The sequence below is a fragment of the Seriola lalandi genome, unplaced genomic scaffold, assembly GCF_002814215.2.
Source record: "Seriola lalandi dorsalis isolate HSWRI2012SDOR001 ecotype SW California unplaced genomic scaffold, Sedor1 jcf7180002054663, whole genome shotgun sequence".
Classification (NCBI taxonomy): domain Eukaryota; kingdom Metazoa; phylum Chordata; class Actinopteri; order Carangiformes; family Carangidae; genus Seriola; species Seriola lalandi.
Genome location: NW_019525216.1, coordinates 1,426,341 through 1,449,424, shown reverse-complemented (window position 1 = coordinate 1,449,424; position 23,084 = coordinate 1,426,341). Strand labels below are relative to the sequence as shown.

Below are 23,084 nucleotides of genomic sequence, written 5' to 3'. Positions count from 1 at the left end.
GGGGGGGGGGGGGGGTGGGGGCTTTGGGGTTGGGTTGAGGCACCTAAATGTGTATTGACAGCTCGCGAGAGCCGGTGACATGGCTGGGCACTTGCCGGTGATGGATGCGAACCTGGCACACCGACTAAGCCGGCAGCAGCTTGGCTCATCTTCAGACGGGATGTGAATGCTAACTACCGCGCTTGCCAGTCACCACGTCTTAACTGGTGCCCGCAGGAGAGGCAGGTGGTGCACAGGCTAGAGGAATAGACAAAAAAAAAAAAGACAAAAAAAAAAAAAAAAAAGGGCGAGAGCCCCACAAGAGTCAAATACTATCAGTGCATTCACAAGCATGCTAATTAGATTTTAACCAGATTATGGTAATGCTCAGATTATTACACCGTAACCAGTTTATTTTTGTCAAATTAAGATGGAAATTTGATTAGATTAGTTTGAACTGAATCTTTGAACTGACAGCTGTGTCTCAATACAATACTACATACAACAATACAACACAAGAAACCAACATACTTTACCATTTAATACCGACAGGAAATGAATAAATTCCCCGTCACGCATCAATCAAACTGTGAAATTTTGACGCCAAATTAACCTTCACTAAATAATTAATACTCGATTTGCGGCACAGCTTTTGATTGATTTGCTTACGGCGGGCGGTCATTTATAGACGGCATGTACTCCGCTCGGCTTCAAGTAAGAACCAAGTCAAATTGTCAGAATAAGTTTCCCGGCTGGTCACCACCGGTGATCCCCGCTGTTCCCGAGGCTCCGCGAGCACGACTCGAGCGAGTGCCGTTTCATGTCAAACAGATGAAGGATCTAACGGCATGCAGACATTCACAGTAACATGTAACATGCAAACCAGTACTTCTGTTGGAGGGGTTGGTCCGTATCAGAAATACATGTTTCTGTCATGTGTTTGGATGATAAAACAGATATCAGGCGGTATGTAGTTATAATTTCTATACATAAACCACAGCTACCACTGCTAGCTGCCACTGCTGGAATATTTATACTTAAACACCACCACAAACCACTTTCTGGTTTCCAGTTTCCGCGTTCCCTTTGTTTCCTGCAGCCCACAACACATCCTCCCCAGACATTAGCCGAGCAATCACACAACTCATGGAGGGCCGCAATTATTGGGGGAAATCAGGTTACTGCGAACCATGTAAATGCTTTAATCACATAATTTACACTGTTTGGGTCGTTTCCAGTGATTGAGCTATAGTGTGCATGCAAATATAGTGCTTGGTGAAGAAGAGGGGGGAGAAAGGAGACAGGAAAGTGTGAGATTAGAGAGGAAAATCCAGCTCAAGTATTAATGAAAGAGCGCTGTTTTATCGCTGCTGATATCGACTCATTGGAGATGGTGAAGCAGACCAACTTCTGAATAAAAAAAGTTTCTGCTTGTGAGAAATTAAATAATCACAAAATCTTGTGCTAACGTTGGTGAACAGACTACAAATCTGATCAAAGCGAGCTCATTGTAATTTAAAAAAAGAGAGAGAGAGAGAGAGAGAAACACTGTGAAATAACTCAGACATGTTAACATGAGATGTTCTTTCACACATCAAATTATCCTGATGCATGTTTAAGATGCATCTTAATGCCAAATACATCAAGGCAAATCTTTGTGCACTGGCTTTAACCTCTGCCTCATCACAAGAGTGTCTTTGTTCAATTAGCTCGTTTCTTTCTTGCTCTCATTTTCTTCTTTAACCCTAATGAGCTTAGCCGCAGGTGCCGAGCAACGGCTCTGACGGCTCGACAATGAAACGGTCGGGCGTGGCGTTCCGTTTGTTGCGCTGACCTCCGCGTGATGATGTGCAGCCGTGCTGCTACATGCTACAGCCTCTCACACTCTATCCCCTCCCCCTCCCCGCCCATTCGCAATTCATACCACCCACACCTTCCATCCACTTAGCAACTTCCTCTCCCAAGACAAAGTGCCCCGGCTCTGAATCGGGTTGTAGTTACCTTTTAGCATTCAGTGAAAAGCCTCGGTAGCAACGAGATGCTAATAAGACGTGCTTTTCCCTAGTACTTTATGTTAGTTTTGTGTTCTTGACAGAAGCAGACCCGCTGATTCATTCCTGCAGGGATTTTTAGTCTGAGTGGGCGGCTGGAGAACAAGGGAGCTACAGGGTGCATCAATTATCTGACAACATGTTTCAAACTACCTCTTTTTACCATCAGCTGCTTTTCACACAGCTGATTATCTGAACTCTATGGTAGCGAACTAGAAAGCCAAGAGCAATTGTTTGATAAAGTCCAAAGGTCCATTAGTATTCTGAAAGTCCAATGTGGAACTAAAGCTTTGGAAATAAAAGAAGTGGACATATGTTAAGCTTTGGAAAGAAAAAGAGGTAGACAAACGTTAACGCAGAGGAGCAATTTAGATAAAGTCTATTCCTTCTGAATGCTCAAGGGTGTTTTGACCTCAAAGGGAAGAGAAACTGTACTCAGAATGATATCCACCAGAGGAGTCTCCGTTTTCCTCTAAGTGCTGCAATACGTCAACAAAAGACCTAAGATGGACTATACATACTGTATATTCACTCCACACTCGGCTTGAGCTCTACATTTTCTTGAATCCAGCCCGCTTTCTTTAAAAACCCAGAGACGTATGTATATATTAGCTTAATGTTAGCGATCAATTACAGTAGACTACAGTCCGTCTACCTTGACAAATAGGTCTCCACGTCCCGGTTTCTGCACCCAACAGGGTCTTAACTCCGAAAGCAAGGCTCATCGAGCGCGTTTTTTTTTTATTTAGACATATGACTGTTAATGCATTCATATCATTTCAAATGAACATTGATTTGCGTCAGAGGAAATTTACGGCCGGTATAAACCAGCAGCCAGGTGGCGGTGAGGTTTATGTTTGAAGGTGTTTGTTGCTCACCGGCATTCTTGACCCAATTAATCTGTAACAGAGGTATGTTACTAACAACCACACACCTCCCCACAGGAGAGCTTTTGTATTCATTTTCTAAAACCACAAGTGACTTCATTAACATAACCCTATTTTTTTTTTATTTATTTATTTTTTTTTTACTTTTAACGAATCTCAAAGGCCAATCATCATATTTATGGCACAAAATAGATCACCGACATGCCGCGTGTTCTACATTTTAAAAAATCTAAATACCATGTTTTCCATAAAGCCGGTACATTTTCATCTTCTGGGAGGTCAGAGAAATCAATAGTTATTTCATAAAGAAAAACATGTCTGCAGGAGAAACACATTTCAATCCGCTTCAGCAGACCTCAGGTGTGAATTACAGCATCTCTCATTAACTGAAGACTCACTGATTATGTTCTTTTTTTTTTTTTTAAACAAACACAGCTACTTGACTCAATTACTTAACAGCATAAAGCCAATTTTGCTTTTGAGTGCGAAGGAGTGTGGCTGTGTGTGTGTACATATTCATACATGCAAATATTCATATTCCATTATTCTGAATGGGAGCCTTAACAACTCATTCTTATTATTATCATTTAGTGTCACCATTGATAGAGCTTCAATATGAGTAAATAGCTGTTATTGTAACCGTTCAGGTGATGCATCTAAGTACCTACTGCAGAGAATACATTGCAAATCATGTGCTCAAACCTTTTACATACAGTATATTAAAGTACAAATGCGTCCTTACCTTTGCGACATGATCTTGTATGCGTCTGGCAGGTAACACCTTGTATTCTCCATTTGCGCTGGGTCCGCGTCACAGATCTTATCATCGGTGCGACCGTAGTTGGCGCTCTCGATCATGATGACGTCGGTGCCCGGGCAGCGCAGCTCGATGGGGTAACTCTCGCACGACAGCTCCCTCCTCACCACTGCCATGGGGATGGGTGCTCGACTGAAGGCTGCAGAGCGAAAAAAAAAAACAAGAGAAAAAAAAAAAAAGGTCAGTATTAGTTATTTCGAATAATTCCTTTTCTACTAAGGATTTCTGCACTTAAGTATGAAAACAACTTCAGCCTGAAGCTGGGGTTAGATCAGAACTGAATGAAGAAATTAAGAAAAAAAATCTGTATTTTCCTGTAGGAAAATACAAGAACAGATGGGAGGACCTGCAATCAAAAGGTCTGAGTCTGAGACATATGAGAAGAGGTTGTCCACCCTAGTCTAGAGAGTGTGGGCGGATAGGATGCTGGTTGTTTGGAGTGGGAGGATGAGCAATACCGCAGGGGCGCTCGAGAGGCCAGGAGTTGTGGGAAAAGAGAGTGAGAGATTGACACAAATCAAACATAAGGAAATAGACATGGTGTTTGCATTTTGCTGTGAGAAAATAAACATTCATTACATGGGCATCCAGCTGAGAAATTAGAGACAGACAGAAACGTGAAGTGTTACAGAGACACGTAAAGTGTTACAATTTCCCCCCAGATTGGATCATAAGAGCTGCTTCGTTCATTGTGTTTTAAGGTGACATGGTGCATTTGAGTTAAGCTATACACGGGCAGGAGGCACAGGGTCAAAAGGTGCTAGTGGCCTCAAGCCAAAGCTGAGAGTCTGTTTGGCAAAAAAATCTGCTGTTTATGGCAGAGCCAAAATGGCCAGGAGGGCTAGTGGGACCAAGTGGCGGTGGTCTGGAGGTTGCTGTTTTCCCTCCCCTTGACACAGGCAGGCGCGCGCACGCACGCACGCACGTCTGCCGAGGCTCAAAAACCTGCGCACCAGCAGAGCCCGTGCACGACACACTGGAGGAGTTCTGTGTTTACAGCGGGAATAAAAAATGAGCGAGATACGTAAACATTGGCCTGAGTGACTGTGGGAGGACTGTGGCAGTTATAGATTTTTATAAACATCCTTTCAGACAAGTGTCAGAGCTGCGCCAGCCACCGCCAGACGACATGCAGCACAGGCATTCATCAGGGCGGACACGGCGGAGTGAGAGAGAGAGAGAGAGAGAGAGATAGAGAGAGAAAAGGCACAGAGAGTTTTTCCACATGTGAAAATTAGGCGAGGACATATCACCTGAAATCAATGAACAAGATTCTTTGGGTCTCCTCATTTTTTCTGTACTGAACAATAGTTACAAGTTTATTGGCAAAAATAACTGACAAAATAGTTTAACCACAAGGTCCATTTAGTAATTGTTCTGGAGCTTTCAATCATATCACATGATCTTCATCAGCAGTTGGAGTTTTCTCCATTGTCATGTAGTTGTAGCTATTCAAATTTCCAATAAAAAGAAAATGTAAATCTGAACATCTATGACTCCAAGGTCATGTGATTGAAAGTTCCAGAACAGCTACTTAATGGTCTTTGTATCAAAGTAAGAAAAGGCCTTTTTACGTCTCTTCGAACTATCAAAATAAGTAAAAAAAGCGTGAGCAGCAAACGGCTTCAGTGTCTGTGGCTAAATCTCAAGCTCTACTTACTGGCTTTTTTTTTCCTGAGCTTTCAACCACATCCTGATGGAATGACAACTCCATAGCATGTAACTGAAGTAAAGGTTTCACAGTTTTACACAAGCTACTATATACTTAAGTAGAAAAAGAACTCCCTGCATGTACAGCTTGTCAATTTATATATCGTATCAAAAAAGCACATAGAAACTCATTACACGAAACATGTAATGGGTAGGCACAGGTGGCGTAGGTGGTCATTACACTGCAGTTCTGTGAGGGTATACAACTGATGCCATTTTCCATTTTTCAAATGTCAGGTACCACTTCTAATCTTTACCTTAAAATAAACAAAAAAAAAATAAAACAGGAAAAAACACAAAGCCACATATTGAGGAGAAAATACAAAAGAAGCCCCCCATCATCGTGTCATTTCATTTCGTCTCATAAATCTTTCAAACCCCAACACAGTAAAGCGCACTTGCCATTGAAACATCACAGATTAGAATAATTGTATTCAATTTTGTGATGAAAGCCATCAATTATCTTCCTCTTAATGGGAAGATTTATTCCGCCCCCTTGAAAAGTACTGGTCTGGATCACACCAAACTTCTTTGAAAGTGACAACAGCAAAGAAAATGGATAACGAAAGTTCACCTTGGCAGGTGCATTTCAATAAATGACAAAAGAGAAACTGACACTGAGTTGAAAAAGACCAATCTTGCCAATGTTTATTAATTCTCATGCTTTTGTATGCAGATTCTTTTTTTTCTTGGCCACCTAAAGTGTAGAAAAAACACAAAAAGCCCAATTAAATAGGGTCATTTATACAACCTTCTATTCTGTTACTGATTAAATTGATCAATATGATTTGCTATAAAAACCAAAGAGCTTACAATAATTCCCATAAGCATTTGTAACTCTGTAGTGAGAAGGGCTCAATTCTGATTTCCCAAAAGAAGCATTAAAAACAAACCATCAGAGTAGCGAGCACAACGCTGTCAACACGGGCAACCAGCAATCCCCTAATGTAAGCGAGTAAATGCATGCCAGTGATGTCTCGGATTACCCGGCTAGTCAACAACTTTAGTGTAATTACATTTGTGCCCAGAGGCGGTGATTGATAGGGCTCATATTCCTCGGGTGCCAGAGACGGCATCCTGTCCCACTCGCACGTATCGCTGTCCACCTGCACACATCATTGACAGAGCTATCGAAAGTCGAAACACTCTTATTGAAAGTCCATCCTCTTATCTAAGTTCCCGTGTTCTATTCACTTCATCTCCCTTCCTCGCTCTCCAGCCAATACTTTAGAGGAGTATTTATATGCGCTGCGTATCTCTTTCTTTCTTTCTTTTTCTTTTTTTTCTCCACTGCAGATTCTCCCTGGATAATTCTTCTGACAAGTACACTGCTGAATATGGGGGGGGAAATAAAGTAGTAGTAGTTTGGGGGAAAAGCAAAGCAAAGCTGGAAGGGTCATGCTGGATACTTCCATTACTTTCACACCACAGAGCGCTGTTTTTTAATCATGATGCTTGCAAATGACATAATTCACAAATGAATATTTCAAAAAACGCAATTACTCACCAAAAAGGGCAGCAGAAAGGTCAGAGAGAAAAATGGTTATTTGGAAAATGTCGCTCCCCCGCAGAGCTTTTAAAAATCGCTCTGAGGGGGGAAATGCTTTGGAGTTTTGATTGTGGGTTTGTTAATAGCGATACTGAGCAATAAGGGAGAAATTTTCATGTTTAAAAGCAGAGCTTACTCTCGGAGCTCAGACCCATTACCTTCTCCGAACCAGCGGGCATCGAAGTGTAGATGGAGCAGAGTAACAGTGACATTTAAAAGTCATCATTAGTAACAAAACAGGGGCCTTGGGGGGGGGGGGGGGGGGGCTTGTATTTCATTTCATCTCCCAAGAAAATGTGTCAGAGAGAACGTGTTAAGGTCAACCACCGCACACAATTACGATGAGCCCGACTAAATGAGCCTCCGTCACTCGGATAAACAGATGTCGGGGACATGTGACAGCTCTCAACAACATGAACATGGTTTTAGCTCATTTTCAGGCTTCAACTGAAGCTCAGACACAGCAGATAATTTCCCAATAAATACTAATGCTCTCTGCAATTACAGGCCAAGTCTGGCAAAGAGCCAAATATGATTCAAGCAAAGGAGAAAAAAAATAAATTAAAAATATGTGAGGATACATAATTTTAAAAAGGAGGCTCGGATTTTTTTTAGAAGATGATAAAAGCAAAAAACTTTATGTGTGTGAGAGATGGGGGGGGGTGATGCATTTAAATGAACTCTGACTTCACTGAATTAATGTAAGATGGATGCAAGAGAGAGAGAGAGAGGGGAAGGGAAGGCGCGGGAGCTGATTCAACAGATCAAATGTCTCTTTTTCTACTGAGAGCTGCTGGATGGGTACGGCCCCCAGAGCTAGTGATTAATTAGCACATGAATCTGGATACCGTTATTTGATTAGACCAATGGGAGCCTGTCACACCCACTTCCTTCGTTTGCAACAAATGACATTTTCTGGGGAGGAAAAAAATAAAATAAGTCACTTTTGCAACGAAGGGGGAGAAATCTTCTCAATTGCAACTTGGAAAAAAGAAAAAGAAAAGTACAGCATCTTCAATAATGCATGAGGGATTATTTATCTTGAAGTGAGAAACAGTTCAGGCAAATTGTTCTCCCAAGTAAATTACGTTTACACATGGCCTAAGGCGAGTGAAATCTCAAAGGCTTCTACACGGAGAGCAAAATTATCCAGGAACTGAACTGTCAAAGAACTCTGCAGATCGAGCGTTTAAGAGAACAGCATCAATAAAACAACGTTTGTGCTGCACGAGAGGAATGTAAGGAACGCGGGATGTTCCTTTACATCGCCGTGGTGGTCGGACAACTTTTGGAAAAGTTCCCCAGCTTGGAAAGTGAGCCGTTCTTATTGAAACATGCAGGTGGATGACAGACACTGTAATGATGAATTGATGAGGCGACCTCGGGAGCGCTCGGGACAAACTCCTCAAATCGACTTGACGGCTTATGACACTTTGACCAATGATGCCGCTGAGCACTATTAGCGTTACTCATCGTGACAGGACCCAGATATCCATTCAACACGGCGAATGAACGAGCCATTTGTTTTGCTTCGACTCGCGCTCACTGACACACATCTGAACACGCTAATTGGCGGCGCACACCACGCACTTACAAATTCCAGCAGAGAGGGGAGAGACTGATGTGTGCGTTTTTTTTTTTTTTTCATTCAGGGCAGCAACATGCGAATGCGGAGTTTCAGACCGTCAGTCAAACTGCCCACGATGCCTGGAGGGAAATTAGCACTTCAGTGTTAACGAATTAGCTCGGAGGGGACGACCAGATACTGTGCAACCGTAATAAACGGCTGCAACTTATTCCAGCATGCTCCTCACATGGTGAATATGTAATGTTTTTTTTTTTTTTTAATGAGAAGCCGCGTGCAACTTCAACCCGATGAAACTGACAAGATAGTATGATTACAGAGTGGTGGTGTATCACTCCTTTTTCTTCCCCTCCGCAACAATGTATTGACACAGTGAAAGTTAATAACTGTGAAAGTTAATAAATTGGACGCGAGATGGAGTGAAATCTGCGGAGCACAGCAACTTCCCCCTCTGTGATATACTTCCAGCAGACAGTAACCTCATGTTTGCATACACACCAGCAACAAATACAAGTAGCCTGCCATCGCTCCATAAAGGCTTGATTCACATACTCAGAACACAGAGGTGAAGTGTCTTTCCATCCAGCGAGCACTTCCATTTAATTAATCACTACTTCAATTCATTAAGTGCATAGCTGTGGTAAGAAAAAAAAAAAAAAAGGAAAAAAAAAAAGGGAAGGGGGAATGGGAAGCAAGTCCCCCATCAAGGTCTTATGTTAAAAACCACTTCGGTGTGCAAATTACAACATTAGTTTCTTAGGTCAAATCCACTCCAGCGAAGGAGAAATGTGCGATTCCCTTCAGTGTCGTTAAAGCTGATTATCTGTACTGTTTTTAAAAATTTGGCAGATATAATTGAAGCTTTTGTATTTTAGAAAAACTCCTTTTTTTTTGTGCTAACTCGGAGCATTTCCCAGTTTTCCTTTAAGTGTCAACAGAGCAGAGATGTGTGTGTGTGTGTGTGTGTGTGTGTGTGTGTGTGTGTGTGTGTGTGTGTGTATCCTGCATTCTATCAGTGAAGTGGCATTTTGTCAGATGGTCCAAGCCGGAAGGTGAGTCTGTGGAGCCGGCCGCTACCCGTGGTGGCGGCTCCTGACAGCGAGCCGGGCTTTTGTTCAGCTCCCCGTCATGTCTGACACCGTTTTGCCATTTCCTCTCTCTTTCGTTGCCTCCTCCCTCTCCCTCCGCCCCGTTCTCCCTCCCTTCCCGAAACCCACCCAACATGTGCCGGCATCACTCAAGGGAGCATCTCAGCCAAGACTAATGCACCTTGCCCCCCACCCCCCCCTCACCTACTGTACAGGGCCTCCTAGGCTAAAATGAACAGAATCCCCGTCACCGTACACACAGGAGACACACATACACACACACACACACACACACACACACACACACACACACAACTCCCAGAGCAGGAATGACTCAACATGCCCCTATAGTAACACATGCCCTGATAGTAATTGAGGTCAAAGAAAAGAAACAACAGGCTGATTTTCGTCTTGTGTGGGGGGGGAGAGGTCTTTCCCTCACTCTTCTTTTCGCCACACATCATCAGATGGAATTGCCTAACAGCAAACTGGAGGCAAGAGCCGGGCTTAGTTTAGCATCGTGAACTGAGACAAACTGCAGTGCGACCTCACAAATCTGATCCTCTCAGGAAACAAGAGGCTGTTCAGTGTTCGGACAAGAAAAACACTGAAGAGCTATCAATATGAAATAAAAAAAGCATACTTCCCTACAACATCCTGAAGGAGCTATTTTATTGTTAGATCAGAGTCGTGTTACTTTTGTAGATCTGAAATCGTCTGGTAGATTTTTTTTTTCTTCCCCCAAACGTAATCCAAAAATGTTTTAACAATCAAACACTGGCTGCTAGTATAGTTAGAAAGCATGATCAAAGCATCAAATCCGATCAAGGCGACTGCTTCATTATTTCTACTACTACAAAGTCCCTGTAAGACTTTCTCCAAACATATGTGCATGTTGTCTGTAGCAGTGTGGTGGAGAAAAAGCATTTAGATGCTTGAGTTAAGCAGCAGTAGCAATAACTCAATGGAAAAACGGCTAGTTGATGAGTAAAAGCTCTATTTTTATAATAAAAGTATCAAAAGTAAAATGTATGTAGTGAGCTAAAAAGTTTGTTTTTTTTAGAAGTGTAAAGTAGGGGAAAATGTAAAATACCCAAGTAAAGTACAAGTACCTCACGACTGCATTTAAGTATGCTAGACCTACTTTACTCAATGTAAAGTTTGCGTAATATATTCATCACACTGTATTTACCTGCGATTGGCATTTTGCGGTGAGCCAACTTGTTTTCGTGAAAGTCATAACATCATTTTTGACTAGCTCGTCTGTTACCATGGTTAACATGAATCAACATTTTTTCCACAAGAATTAGTTTCTTCATCTTTTTTTTTTTTTTTTTCCTAAAACATACTTCACCATGTCAGGTACCGTCAACATACGCATACACTACACTGTCTGCGGCACAGTATACCTCTTCATTTCTTAACTTCAAGAAGCACCATTTATGTGAACACTTAAGCGCACTTCATTCATTGCCATAGCGACGCACGCCGCCTCTATGCGGTCCTTTCACATGAGGTAGAGGACAAACCGATGACAAGAACATCCAGAAAAGCCATTCTCTCGTAATGAATGGGAAACCGGGCAGTATCGCTGTCTGAATGGACCCTTGGGGCTCTTCTTATTATAGCTGTATTAACAGCGCAAGAGTTAAGAGCGAATGGAGCTGAACTACAGCACGAACTGGCCGCCGGGTTAACGTCATGCCTGTTGTCACAAATGAAATGGTAATCACTCTGGCACATTATGACGTTCGTGTGTCTTAATCACGGTGTACAGTATAAAAGCATTTTACGTGTAATGAACCCAATCAGCTGACAACATCCAAATGAACCCAAAAAGGCCACACTCCGCATCCACATCAACTGTACACGCAATAATTAGTTGGAGAATGATATGTTTTCAACCTGGGAAAAAAAAAAAGAGAAAATGGAGGAAAGATAGCGACGCAATTTACATACAGCAGCATATTGCCTGTAGATGAAATCTGGAGATGCAATTTCCTTTTGTGTTGTGTCATGAAGGCTGTATAGAAAAAAAACAACAACAAAAAAAAGCATGGCCTTGTTTGGAATTCGGGCTTGTGGAGAGTAAGGATGAGCCTTTTTCAATTTCTTGCCCTTTGAAGGCAAAACCCGGAAACTGAAGCTACCTCTCACATCGTCCTTGTATGAACTTGTTTGCATTCTATTTTATCAAACGTATCCTCGTACAAAGCCCAAACTCCGTGAATTAACTTTGTAATGATTTGTTTTTCTGCGGCACAGCGTGTTTGGAAATAAACCTAAGACAATTCTCTTCCTCATATTTCTGCAACTGTAATTTTTTTTTGTTTTTTACTGCAGTGCAATATCTGAGAGGCAAAAAGCATGAATTAATACAAATTAAAGCTCTGTGCTGTAATGTTTACTTACATAATGAAGAACTAAAAATTATTCAAATGACAAAATTAAAATGTGATTTCATGCATATTTATCTGTTATGTTTTAGGTGAACGCAGACATTACTTCATTACTTTTCGCAAATTGTTTGTGCCAGTCGAGCCACATTCATAATATCAAGCTCTGGCCAAAATAATCAGTTTCAGTCTCATACACGGTGCATGTGTAGCACCAGCCTCTTTATTAGTTGTTATTGCAGCTATTCCTGTACTCACACATACAGTACTAGTATCTATACACTATACATCAGCACATTAAATCCCAGAGAGATATAATTCAAAGATATCTGAATGAGTATAGATATATGTTGAAGTGGGGTGGGGGGGCTTGCCTATATCCTGTAAGAACCCAAAGGGTGGTGCAATCTGATGTAGCGGGTGGCCTCAACAGATTAAAGGCCGTCTTGTATCTGCACTTAACTGCAACCAGCTTCTTTTGTTAACTCCCCCTGCGGTTCGTTCGTCCTTATATGTGTGTTTGTGTGCGCATACGCTCGCTTTAATACATTATGCATTGGATAGGGGGCGGGGGTGCTGGCGTTTCTCCCCAGGGAACGTTGCTATATGCTGCATACACCTACGCGTACAAAACAAGACACTGTTCGAGGATGACAATTTTTTTAAATCAGACCCCCCGCTTGCTCTGATTCACTTCCTCCTCCCCGAGCTTACAACTTCACTTTCAGGGTGTTGCGCCGATTCAATCTCATGTCAGTCCTCTCTCGGTGTCATCTGAGATAGTAAAAGCAACATCACAGGCCATTTTGGCGGCCCCGTACTGCACAGGTTTACTACAGGTCTTTTTCAGAGGGACCGCAGCGGCTAAGGGGCTAATCGTGCTACCTTGAAGCTCAGCTCAATGTTTAGCAGTGACATACTGCCAGTCAAGAAGTTGAAAAGAAACAGGAAAGCGAGAAAGGGAATCTGTGAGTTACATTGCTGCAAAGGTGGGTTTGTGAAAAAAAAAAAGGAAAAGTAACAGGGGAGAAGTGAGATAAAACCGTTGTGAGGAGTAAAAAGTGGGTAAAAAAATGTTTAAAAAAAAAAAAGGTGTTGAAGACAAAAACCTGTGAAAAAAAAGTAAAAAAAAAAAAAAAAAAAAAAGTGATTCCTCAGCCACCCACAGAGTGAAAAGTAATCTCATTCCACATGCATGCAATCAAGGCAGTACTGCTGAAATTAGCCTGGGTGGCTACGCTACATCTGAGGTGTAGGGCTATGATGATCTCCTTTGATTGTCTTTTCTTCTGTATTCAAAATGAAAGGTATCAGACACGGGGTTATTGTGCGGGGATAAAGAGCGGTGAATATGTATGAAGCAACATGTGCGTGGCGCTCATGCATCAAATCATCTGGCCGCAACTCTTTAACATGTGGCATATTGGAACCCGGCGAGGAAGCATAGGGAGCATGAAATGGGAAGGAATGCGAGATTTTTGCCGCCAAACATGCCACACATGGTTTCACACAAGCAGGTGTAGAGCCGTGATGAGTGATACAATAACACACTGAGACAGGCTTGCACCTCGAAAAAAGGAGAAAAAAAAAAAACAGCTAATTTATTTGGCAAACCTGTTACTGGGAAACAGAGATGCTTCAGTGACTGCGTATATCTGTTTAGGCCTGAACTGTTTCCCCTAAACCATGTATATCAATCTTAAACGGTCCCGCAACCACCAGAGTCGTCTGGACATCAGCAACAGGATGTGTACGGCTCAGTTTTCATTCCTTTACTTTGAGGCTTAAAGCACAGTCACTACATGTGTTACCTGGGCAAGCCACTTAATCCCAGAAATACCATCTTTTGGCACATGCTCGAGTACGCTAAATACCTGCAGTATATATGGATTTAAAGAGGAAAATGTCCATGTTACATGAACACAAGAACCATGTTGAAGGGATATAATTATGCGGCTTAGCCCACTTGTTTACACTTGTGGGCCTTTTTTTTTTTTTTTTTGGCACTACATTTCCCATCATGCTTCATGTCAGTGAAATACAACTTCAGGGTAGGTACAACTCCAAACAAGGTAATCATCTTGTGACTCTTAATATTAAACAATCTGAGAAGGGGAAATCACTCTTCACGTCTACGGTGGCCCTGAGAGCTCAACGCACTGCAACTTAAAAAAAAACACATGCTAATACACAAACCCACCGCAAATTCAGAAAACATCATCACATGCGCTGCAAAAGAAAAAAAGAACACAAACAGAAGTGTTTCCAGGGGACACTAAAAAGTGTGGCTTGAAGTTGTTGCTCAATGCCCAATTGTGACTTTTCAAGTTAAAAGCCTTAAACCTTTGCCTTAATTCCAATAGCGGGAGTCAGAGAGAGAGAGAGAGAGAGAGAGAGAGAGAGAGAGAGAGAGAGAGAGAGAGAGAGAGAGAGAGAGAGAGAGGGGATGACATGGCGCAAAGGGTTGGACTTGAACCAGGGCCCCGCGCTCGTGTCTGCTGGAAACACATCCGTTGTGTTGTCGGACTGAATTTGCGGGGCGCTTTTTTCTTTTTTATTTGCATGTGTTTTTTCTTAAGCTGCAGCGCGTTGAGCTCTCAGGGCCACCGTACGTATCTCATTGACAGGTGCGACGTGTCACAGACGGTTGCACTGCTTCATTTAAAGGGGCCATGTGGTAGGGGCCACTTGTAAACAAGATGTGTAACATTTGCAACGAATGTCAGCGAGTTACACATCGGATTGCTGCAAAAATGTGAATAATGTGCCTGTATTTCCCATGTTACTCATTCGTGACACAAAAATAAAAAAATAAATAAAAATGAACGCCGGGGGGGGGGGGTTAAATCCAGACCTCCCAGTTAAACGGCGGCCCCCGTGACCTTCACTGTGACCCCAACACAAAATACCCACCATTGTATGCACGGGGGCTAACATGCAGCTGAGAAACATCTGTAGCGGGCCTATAAAAATGGCATGCTATATTGTTTGATGCTGCTGCCTGCTGTGGAATGACATCGCTCACTCTGCCTCTCCGGTTTCAACCCTTTTCCTCAGTCCATCTCGCAGCAGAGAAAGGAGTGTATTATCACAGTGAAAAAGGATCTCCTTCTAACCCCCCACCCCTCCGCCTCCTCCTCTCCTCCCGCCACCGAATGAGGGGCAGTGATCACGGAGTGAGTGTGTGTGTGTGTGTGTGTGTGTGTGTGTGTGTGTGTGTGTGTGTGTGTGTGTGTATGTGTGTGTGTACTTGTAAGTGTTAATGTGTGAAGAGAGTGGGAGGAAAGAGGGAGTGCACCACTGGGGAATGCGCACCTGCAATTTTTCTCATTTGACACAGTTGGTCTTTTGTAGGCTCTCAGGCATAGGGAGATGTCTGTGAAGCGTATGACTCCTGCCCTCTACCCCCATCCCCCTCTCCTTAAAAGAAAAAACACATCTTCACATCACTTTAGTATTCTCCATCTCAGCTGAGAATAGCCCATGTCAAAAAAAAAAGGGGGATAACAATCCAATAGATAACCAGACAGTTTGGCTGAGCATAAGCAAAAAATACACATACACATACACACACACACACACACACACACACACACACACACACACACACACACACACACACACAAGCACAAACATCTTAACCACTTGAGAGCTATCAGACGTAAACAAAGCTTGTAACAAGCTGCAGATCCATATGGGAGAAGAAAAACAAAGACAGCAGATAATAAAGTAAAAAGACCAAGACCATATTGAATATTGAAATGTATTTATATTTATAACGTATTGGCCTCTGTATTTTGCATTAACAATTCATCAATAAGTCATCCAACCTAAACAACGCTATAGGTCATTTATCCCAATCCTCCGAGACCCACGGGAGTGAACCGGCAGAAGGCGTACAGGAACTTTGTCGCCATGGTTACAGTAATAAACACATGGTTAAGGCTACGGGTCAAAAAAACAATGCTGATTATATGCCCCTTCCATCCGTCCAAACCATCCTGACCTTATATACTACATATGTATGTACTATATACTACATCACCATACTTCCTCCTTTGCTCCCATCAAAATTGCTACAGCCACTGAAGGTTTTCCTAACAATAAAACGCAAGGATGGGCCATAATAAGCTGCTTGCACAGATGACCTGTGGGGTCTTTTTAAAAACAATTTTTTTAATGAAGGACATCCTTAAAGAGGGTTGATGGAACACTGCAGACTGTAGTCACTGCCATTTTCATTTTAAGGACTACATTGCAGATTTGTACAATATACACAAACAAAATATGAGGAACAATTGGAGGAAGATATGGATGGAAAAAAAGCAAATGTTGAATATAATAAGCAGAGAGCGCTTTCTGAAGAAGCAGACGTGCGTGTTTTGTTGAGGATACGGTTGTCATCGTCAATTAAACCGCAGTTACAGTTCAAACTCGTAAGATAATGAATTTAGTGTCACATGACAAAGAGAATAGTTGGGGTTTTTGTTTCAGACTGAAACAATTAGTGGATTATATATTTAGTTGTCTAAAGGTGAGCTGACAAGATTTTTTGTTTTGGCAAGATTTACTAAATTGTGGGGTAGCTAAGCAACCAACCAATCATGTCAGTCTCTACACTTGCTTGAACATTGCAGCTTATTGCAGCTTGGGTCATAAATTCATAGTTGAGAACACCATTTCTCTTAGTTATAATAAGTTTTCTAAATACTTAAATACGGCAACATCCACTGAGCCAAGAACCACGGGCCTGTTGTAAAAACATCCACCACAGTTTGTAGACAAACTTCCAGGTTCATCTTTGACCATCCATACAGGGGACTTTTCTGCAATTAGAGATTATTCCCAACATTTTTGGATGCACTCACTTTCAGTTTTTATGCCTAAATTCAATAAACATGCTTATCTTCTTTATAGCAAATGTGATTGTCTGACTTCTCGTGTTTTTTTGTTGCCGAAGTTGCGATAAACCAGAATTATCCTTTAAGCAATGGGTCATGGGCTGCTTTAGGGAGTGTATTTGGACAGACTGACGAATCCTCCCATGGCTGACAGCTGTGGAGGCCGAGCTGTGACCCACCAGAGCCTGGATACTCTACATCTGCGGAGTATGTGTGTGTGTGTGTGGGTGTGTGTGTGTGTGTGTGTGTGTGTGTGTGTGTGTGTGTGTGTGTGTGTGTGTGGGGGGACAGGAAGCAGTAAGAAAGATTTGTGTTCTTGTGTGTGGAAGAGACTGAAGATGAAGGGAGGGAATGTGTTAGTGTGTGTGTGTGTACCATACATGCAGTACATAAAACACATAGACTACAGTGTATTTTCCATCCTGTGTGCAAAGCGCTGGAACTGTAAACTACTTGACCCTGGCATCCTTCCAAATGAGGAGGCCACACTGAAGAGCTACCATTACTCTTGCGCTATCCATTCCCCTCTCTCCTTCCTTTTATTTTAATGAGAGCACAATTAATAAGGAAATGGAACAGCTTCCCAAAGGAGACTGGTCCCTCCACAATGGAAGCCTTCTTTTGTCAATGGCGGTATTGAATTCCCCCTACAAGGCCACTGGGCCATACTGAAGGCCATCTCCAGTATCGCCCCACCTCCCCCACCCACCTCTCTATCGCTCGCTCCCTCCTTTTCTTATCCCTCAAGGTCTCACGGGCTAATCTGTGCCACAGTATCATTTGACCCCCACCCCGCACCCCCCGACACCCCACCAACTCCCTTTCCACCTCTTTGTTCCAAATGCAGACTTTACAATACTTCTTATTGATTTGCTGAGGCGAAATCATCAGTCGCTGTGCACGCTTGGTTTGTTCAATGACGGAGCTGAGGGAACAGGGAGCAGGGTCACACACCATCTTGCCCATAATTGGCCCGCTGCATCCGTGGTGAAATTTAGTTGGAGGCAAAGCGGCATCTGATCTTCGGTATTCTTTGTTTGTGTGTGTGAACACATTCAAATTCTCCCTGACAGCGCAAGTGCTGCATAAGAAAGAGAAAGGAATGTCAAAAGAAGCGATAACTAATAAATCCTCTACTCCTTTTGTTTCACAGGTAATCCAATTGGCAGGTCAAATAAAGATGGTATCGCTTCTCACACACACACATACACACACAGACACCCCCCCCCCGTTCTTTAAGTCTTACTTGGGAAGGTACTGTACCTGTACTTTTCTCTGCAGCGACAACCCCACATGCACCACACAATACAGGACTATAATCACGATTTCCTGACAATGTGCGAGTGAAAGCAGAGAGCCAGTTGTTTACATGTTCTTGTACTGTTAAGTAAAAAAAGAAAGAAAGAAAAAGAATATGGTCTTTGTTTGCAAGACTGCTTTCCTGTCCTGGTGACAGGGTGCCATTACGTGGAATCTTTCTTTTATTATTTTTTTTTATCAACAGAAAGTGCCAGTGTATCAGAGTCGCTGGGGCGATTGGAACAGCACTTCACTGTTTGCTGTTGCACAACAGTGTAGTAGCAACATGTTACATAAGCTGAAGAAGGCATTCACGGGCTCCCGGAGAGCTTCCATTGATACAAGGTCTACAGGTCTCAATGTCCCCGAACAATGTAAAAAACACTACAACCTGATCAGCAGTCTGGCTGATGTGAAGGTAACAGACAGGAGTTGCTCGAACAGCTCATGTGGTCTTTACATTGCATGAGCTGTGTTTACAGGCACGGTTTCATTCATCCTTCTCATGGACGAGCCAGAAAAGTTACACCGTGCGTTTCACTACCTCTGCTGGCATGGCAGAAGAAAAAAAGCTTCAGGGGCATTTTTGATTCAGCATTTGAAATAAAAAATTAAGGAAATAATTGATTTATTTTCATTACATTTCATCATTAAAAAAAACTAAAAATACAAAATCCTAATCTATGCTGAATCAAATTGCATAAAATGTTACATAAGTATTAAGATTTTGTACTAATTTATCTGTGATCTTGGGCTGTGTAGATGTAGATAAATATCAAATTATAGGAGAGGAAGACCCCCCCCACACCCAACACACACACACACACACACACACACACACACACACACACACACACACACACAAAATTTAAATATCAGTGCATGTTATTAGCAACATGTTTAAACGCAGGGAATCTAATCTGAATAATTAGCAAAATGCATATAGCATGCCCTCGAGGCAGTTCTCGTATTCATGTGATGCTGCAGCAGCGATTCATTATGTGGGTGGGCGGACAGACAGCCCCACAATGCTTCACTCACACCACCATCATACCCTCACCCATGATTATAAAGCTGATAGAACTGCACATACGGCACTGCAGTGTCTAACACTGCAAAATGTAACATGTGATGTTCCCCGTCTTCCTGTGTCATCAGAATTCAGATATATCACATATGAAGGCATATGTAACCGTGTTGGATTTTGTTTACAGGTGAGGGATGAAAAGCATACAGTACGTTGCTCGTATAGATTTTACAACGTGGCTCGGGAAGGAAAAAGTAATTAATTTCACAAATTGACTAAAGCATAGGTCGCTGCATTGTCTCTCCGCGTGGTTCCTGTTTGCCCTTCCTGCTCCTCACATTCCGCCCACACCCCAAAAATTACTGCCTGACCCCTGCTGCTATGCAGTGTCGGGAACCCTGTGGTATTGCACGCCCACCATTTTTGCCCTGTGAGCTGGTCTGTGGGGTTACTGAGCAATTTTCTCTGCAGCCTCCAGACACCGCAAACACATACATGCCACTTGCGCGCACGCGCACATTATGCAGCCTGTAATGTAAACTAACATCCACTGCCACTTGACCTGGCTGTCAATATCTGTCCTCATTAAACACCATTCAGCCAGCGGAAAGTCCACTTTAAATGGCATCATTCAGTGCTTACCAAATTATGCCTTTGCAACTGGACTCAGTGGACGAGGAGTCTAATTCATTTATTTGGAAGATATACACAGGTCCCGGTGCGGTCACCTATAAAACATGCAGAAGTATTTAACCCCACCCTGCCATTCGTAATGTTGCTGTCACTCATTCCTCTTCGGTTGCAAGTTCTGACAGCAATTTGGCAATGTCAAGCAGTCACTACGGATGCCATGGGCAGCAAAGGCCATTTTGTTTATTCCCCGTATCAAGCAGGTATTGATTTTTCACTCATTATAGAAGAACATAAAAAGAGAGGGGGATTTCGGAGCTCCATGCCAAATGCCACACAAAATGTTTTGAGGAGTAACATGGAAGTGAGAAGAGAAACCGAACGCAGTCCCAGTTTATTTACTTTGAATTCAAATCTAACAATTCTATTCAAATAAGGCCACATGTCCTGACAGAGCGAGACCTGCTAAAACTGCTACACAAAACACAAAACAAATTAACATTCAGAAAGGAGCTATGGAATAAAATGGCATCCAAATGACAGCTGTGGAGGCCACCCTCAGGGTAGGGTATAAAAATGAAGTAATTTTTTCCATAACTGCACCACTATTATCTATTTTCAGGAAGCATGGTGTGGCTTATGGGAAAAATCATAATCCATTCCTCGGAAAAAGAGAGGCAAATAAAAAAAAAAAAAAATCTGTTAAAGCTTTAAACCAGTGGCATTTTTAAGAATATCATCAAACCCATTTTCAAAGCAATCAAAGTTTTATCTGAAAGTCAAGTAACAAAATTACTTAAACGACACCTTGCGCCGGCAATAAATTGCTCTATCATTAGATTCATATCTGTGGATTGTAAGTCAAAGAAAGCAGCACTTCTTTATTCATTGTTTAAAAATAGACTCTCTTGTCTTATCATCCTTTGTGTTTATCATCACATATGGTGCCATATTTTCATGCCAAAACAGATCAAGTGCAGTGACCACGCACCACGGGGGACAGACTAATGTCAACGTGCACAGGCTGATGTTTTTTCCCGCCCCTGCCTGTTTAGTACCTTTGTGGCCCCGGCCTTGACATTTATTGCACAAGCATGTGCAACACATGCCACATTTCAAGCACCAGTTTGAGGGATGTCGCGTGTCGCATTTTCAAACCTGTAATCACATGCCGCCGCCGCCTCATCCAGTGTGAACGAGGCATACGAGGAGGCTGGAAATGTCAGTTGATCCAGACTGAAATATCTCAACAAATACTGGATGGATTGCCGTGAGATCTTGTACAGACAAGTCACGGCCCCCTGAGGATGAATAGCACAGCAGAGTTTAGTGATTCAATAACTGTGGATAATGGTGTTTTGTGCTTTTTTGCATATGTAAGCTTGTGAACAAACTGTTGTGGTGATCACAAAATAGCTGTCTTATGCGATTGTGCTTGAAATTTGAGTTGAGTCTGACATCTGCCAAACACTGGGAGCCATTATTTCACAAGAGCGTTGCTCAACTGCATCTGCACCTGTGAGCTATTGTTTGGGAATCAGTTGGTAGTTGAGTTTTCCCAAATTTTTTTTGTTTGTACTTCTGTAACTTTTAACCCTTCACCTCAGAATATATCACACCTGCTTTCCTCTACCTGAAAAATTTATCTTACAGCCATTAAACTATGTTTCCGTTTACTTTCACCAAAGTGAAACAGTGTAACTGCAATCGCCCCTGTACTTCCCCCTCTATAAAACACAGAAGGTTATTTACTTGATTTAATGTCCCATTTAAATGCGTACGGAATTCACTCTCATTGAAGTGCTGTATCTGTCTGTACATTATGCTGCTGCAAAAGAATGATTGACATCCATCCACTCCGACGCACACTTGTTTTCAATGCTTCAAGAGGCAACAACACAGTACAAGCCTCAGTGGGCTCTACAAAGAACTTTCTCCCGCTTTGAAATATGAGCTCAAGTAAATCATTTGTTTAATTAATTAAGCAAATTAGGCAAATCCAGGGATGCCTTGGCGGATGGAGTCGGTGCCCTGGCACAAGGAGATTAATTAAGTGGATCGGCTACGGGAACAATGAGGCTGACGTTCGAGTTTAATGCTCTTGTTTGGTTTGATACAGCTAACCTTAGCATATTGGTGCTGGTACAGCAACGTGAGCAACAGAGGGCGTTTGTAAAGGTGCGTGCTGGCTTGGATTCAACTTTGCGTGAGCTGTGCAACAGAGTATATGGAGTAGAGTGAAAGGTAAAGACAAAGCAACATGGATGCTTTTTTGTCTTTCTCATCCCCTTTTGCAGAACTGCCGTTTACCTGGCAATGTTCTGAGAGCCGCAGAAACCCACATAAACACACACACACACACACATATGCTGAACAGATGCGTCTGGCACACATCTGCCTCGCTGTCTCATCCATCCCTCATTACGTACCCAACCCCCTGGCAGGACAATATCTGCTTCCAGGCTTGATGTATGCACTGGTATCTGACCATGAAAAATATGCGTCAGACTTCACGCTTTCGCGTCTTGGATTGGTCCACGAGTCGTCATCCATTATAGCGGTTACGTCTCTGATTCCATGGGGTGGTATTAAGTGGAATGAATATAAAATCCTTCCTGGAGCATTTTACATGCACAGAAACGCATGATTAATGTGCTGCTCAGGCATGGCCAGAGTGTTTGGGGCATTGCTTTTCCATTGTTATTCACTGTTACCAAAACAATGACAAGGATGCCTTTTACTTATTTTTTCGCCCCAGTGACAGCATCTGTGATGGAACTTTTTTATTAATCTTGCAAGTCTTTGTAGCTCCACTCATGCATATATACACGCAAAGACACACACACAAATCACATGCAAGCCCATACACAGGCGCACACACACACAAACAAAAGAGGCATAACTCCGCCACCCACACATCCCCATCGCTCCCTAAGCTACGTTCTATCATTGACTTGTTTTTTTTTTTTATCTCGCTGCTGTGATGCTTGTCCAGAAATATTCTTCCTTTTCGTCACACGAGCGTAAAGTGTCAGACTGTTGGGTACGTGTTGACATACAAATAAAGACAAGAAAGGGCAGCACGACGCGCACAGCTTCAGTTGCAAGGCTCTTAGCTAACACGGTATGTGCATTTGTGTGCATTTTTCTGCAAAGCACGTTGTG

At 42.5% G+C, this 23,084-nt stretch overlaps 1 protein-coding gene across 1 annotated transcript in view; it reads right to left on the bottom strand.

The window, feature by feature from the left end:
* The window catches only part of LOC111665941 (adhesion G protein-coupled receptor L3), a 209,455-nt gene that overhangs the window by 126,636 nt on the left and 59,735 nt on the right, over nucleotides 1-23,084 (bottom strand). Inside the window, exon 4 of the mRNA XM_087177926.1 lies at nucleotides 3,660-3,873. Coding sequence (XP_087034052.1) covers nucleotides 3,660-3,873 — 214 coding nt within the window. The remainder of the gene's footprint in view (nucleotides 1-3,659; nucleotides 3,874-23,084) is intronic.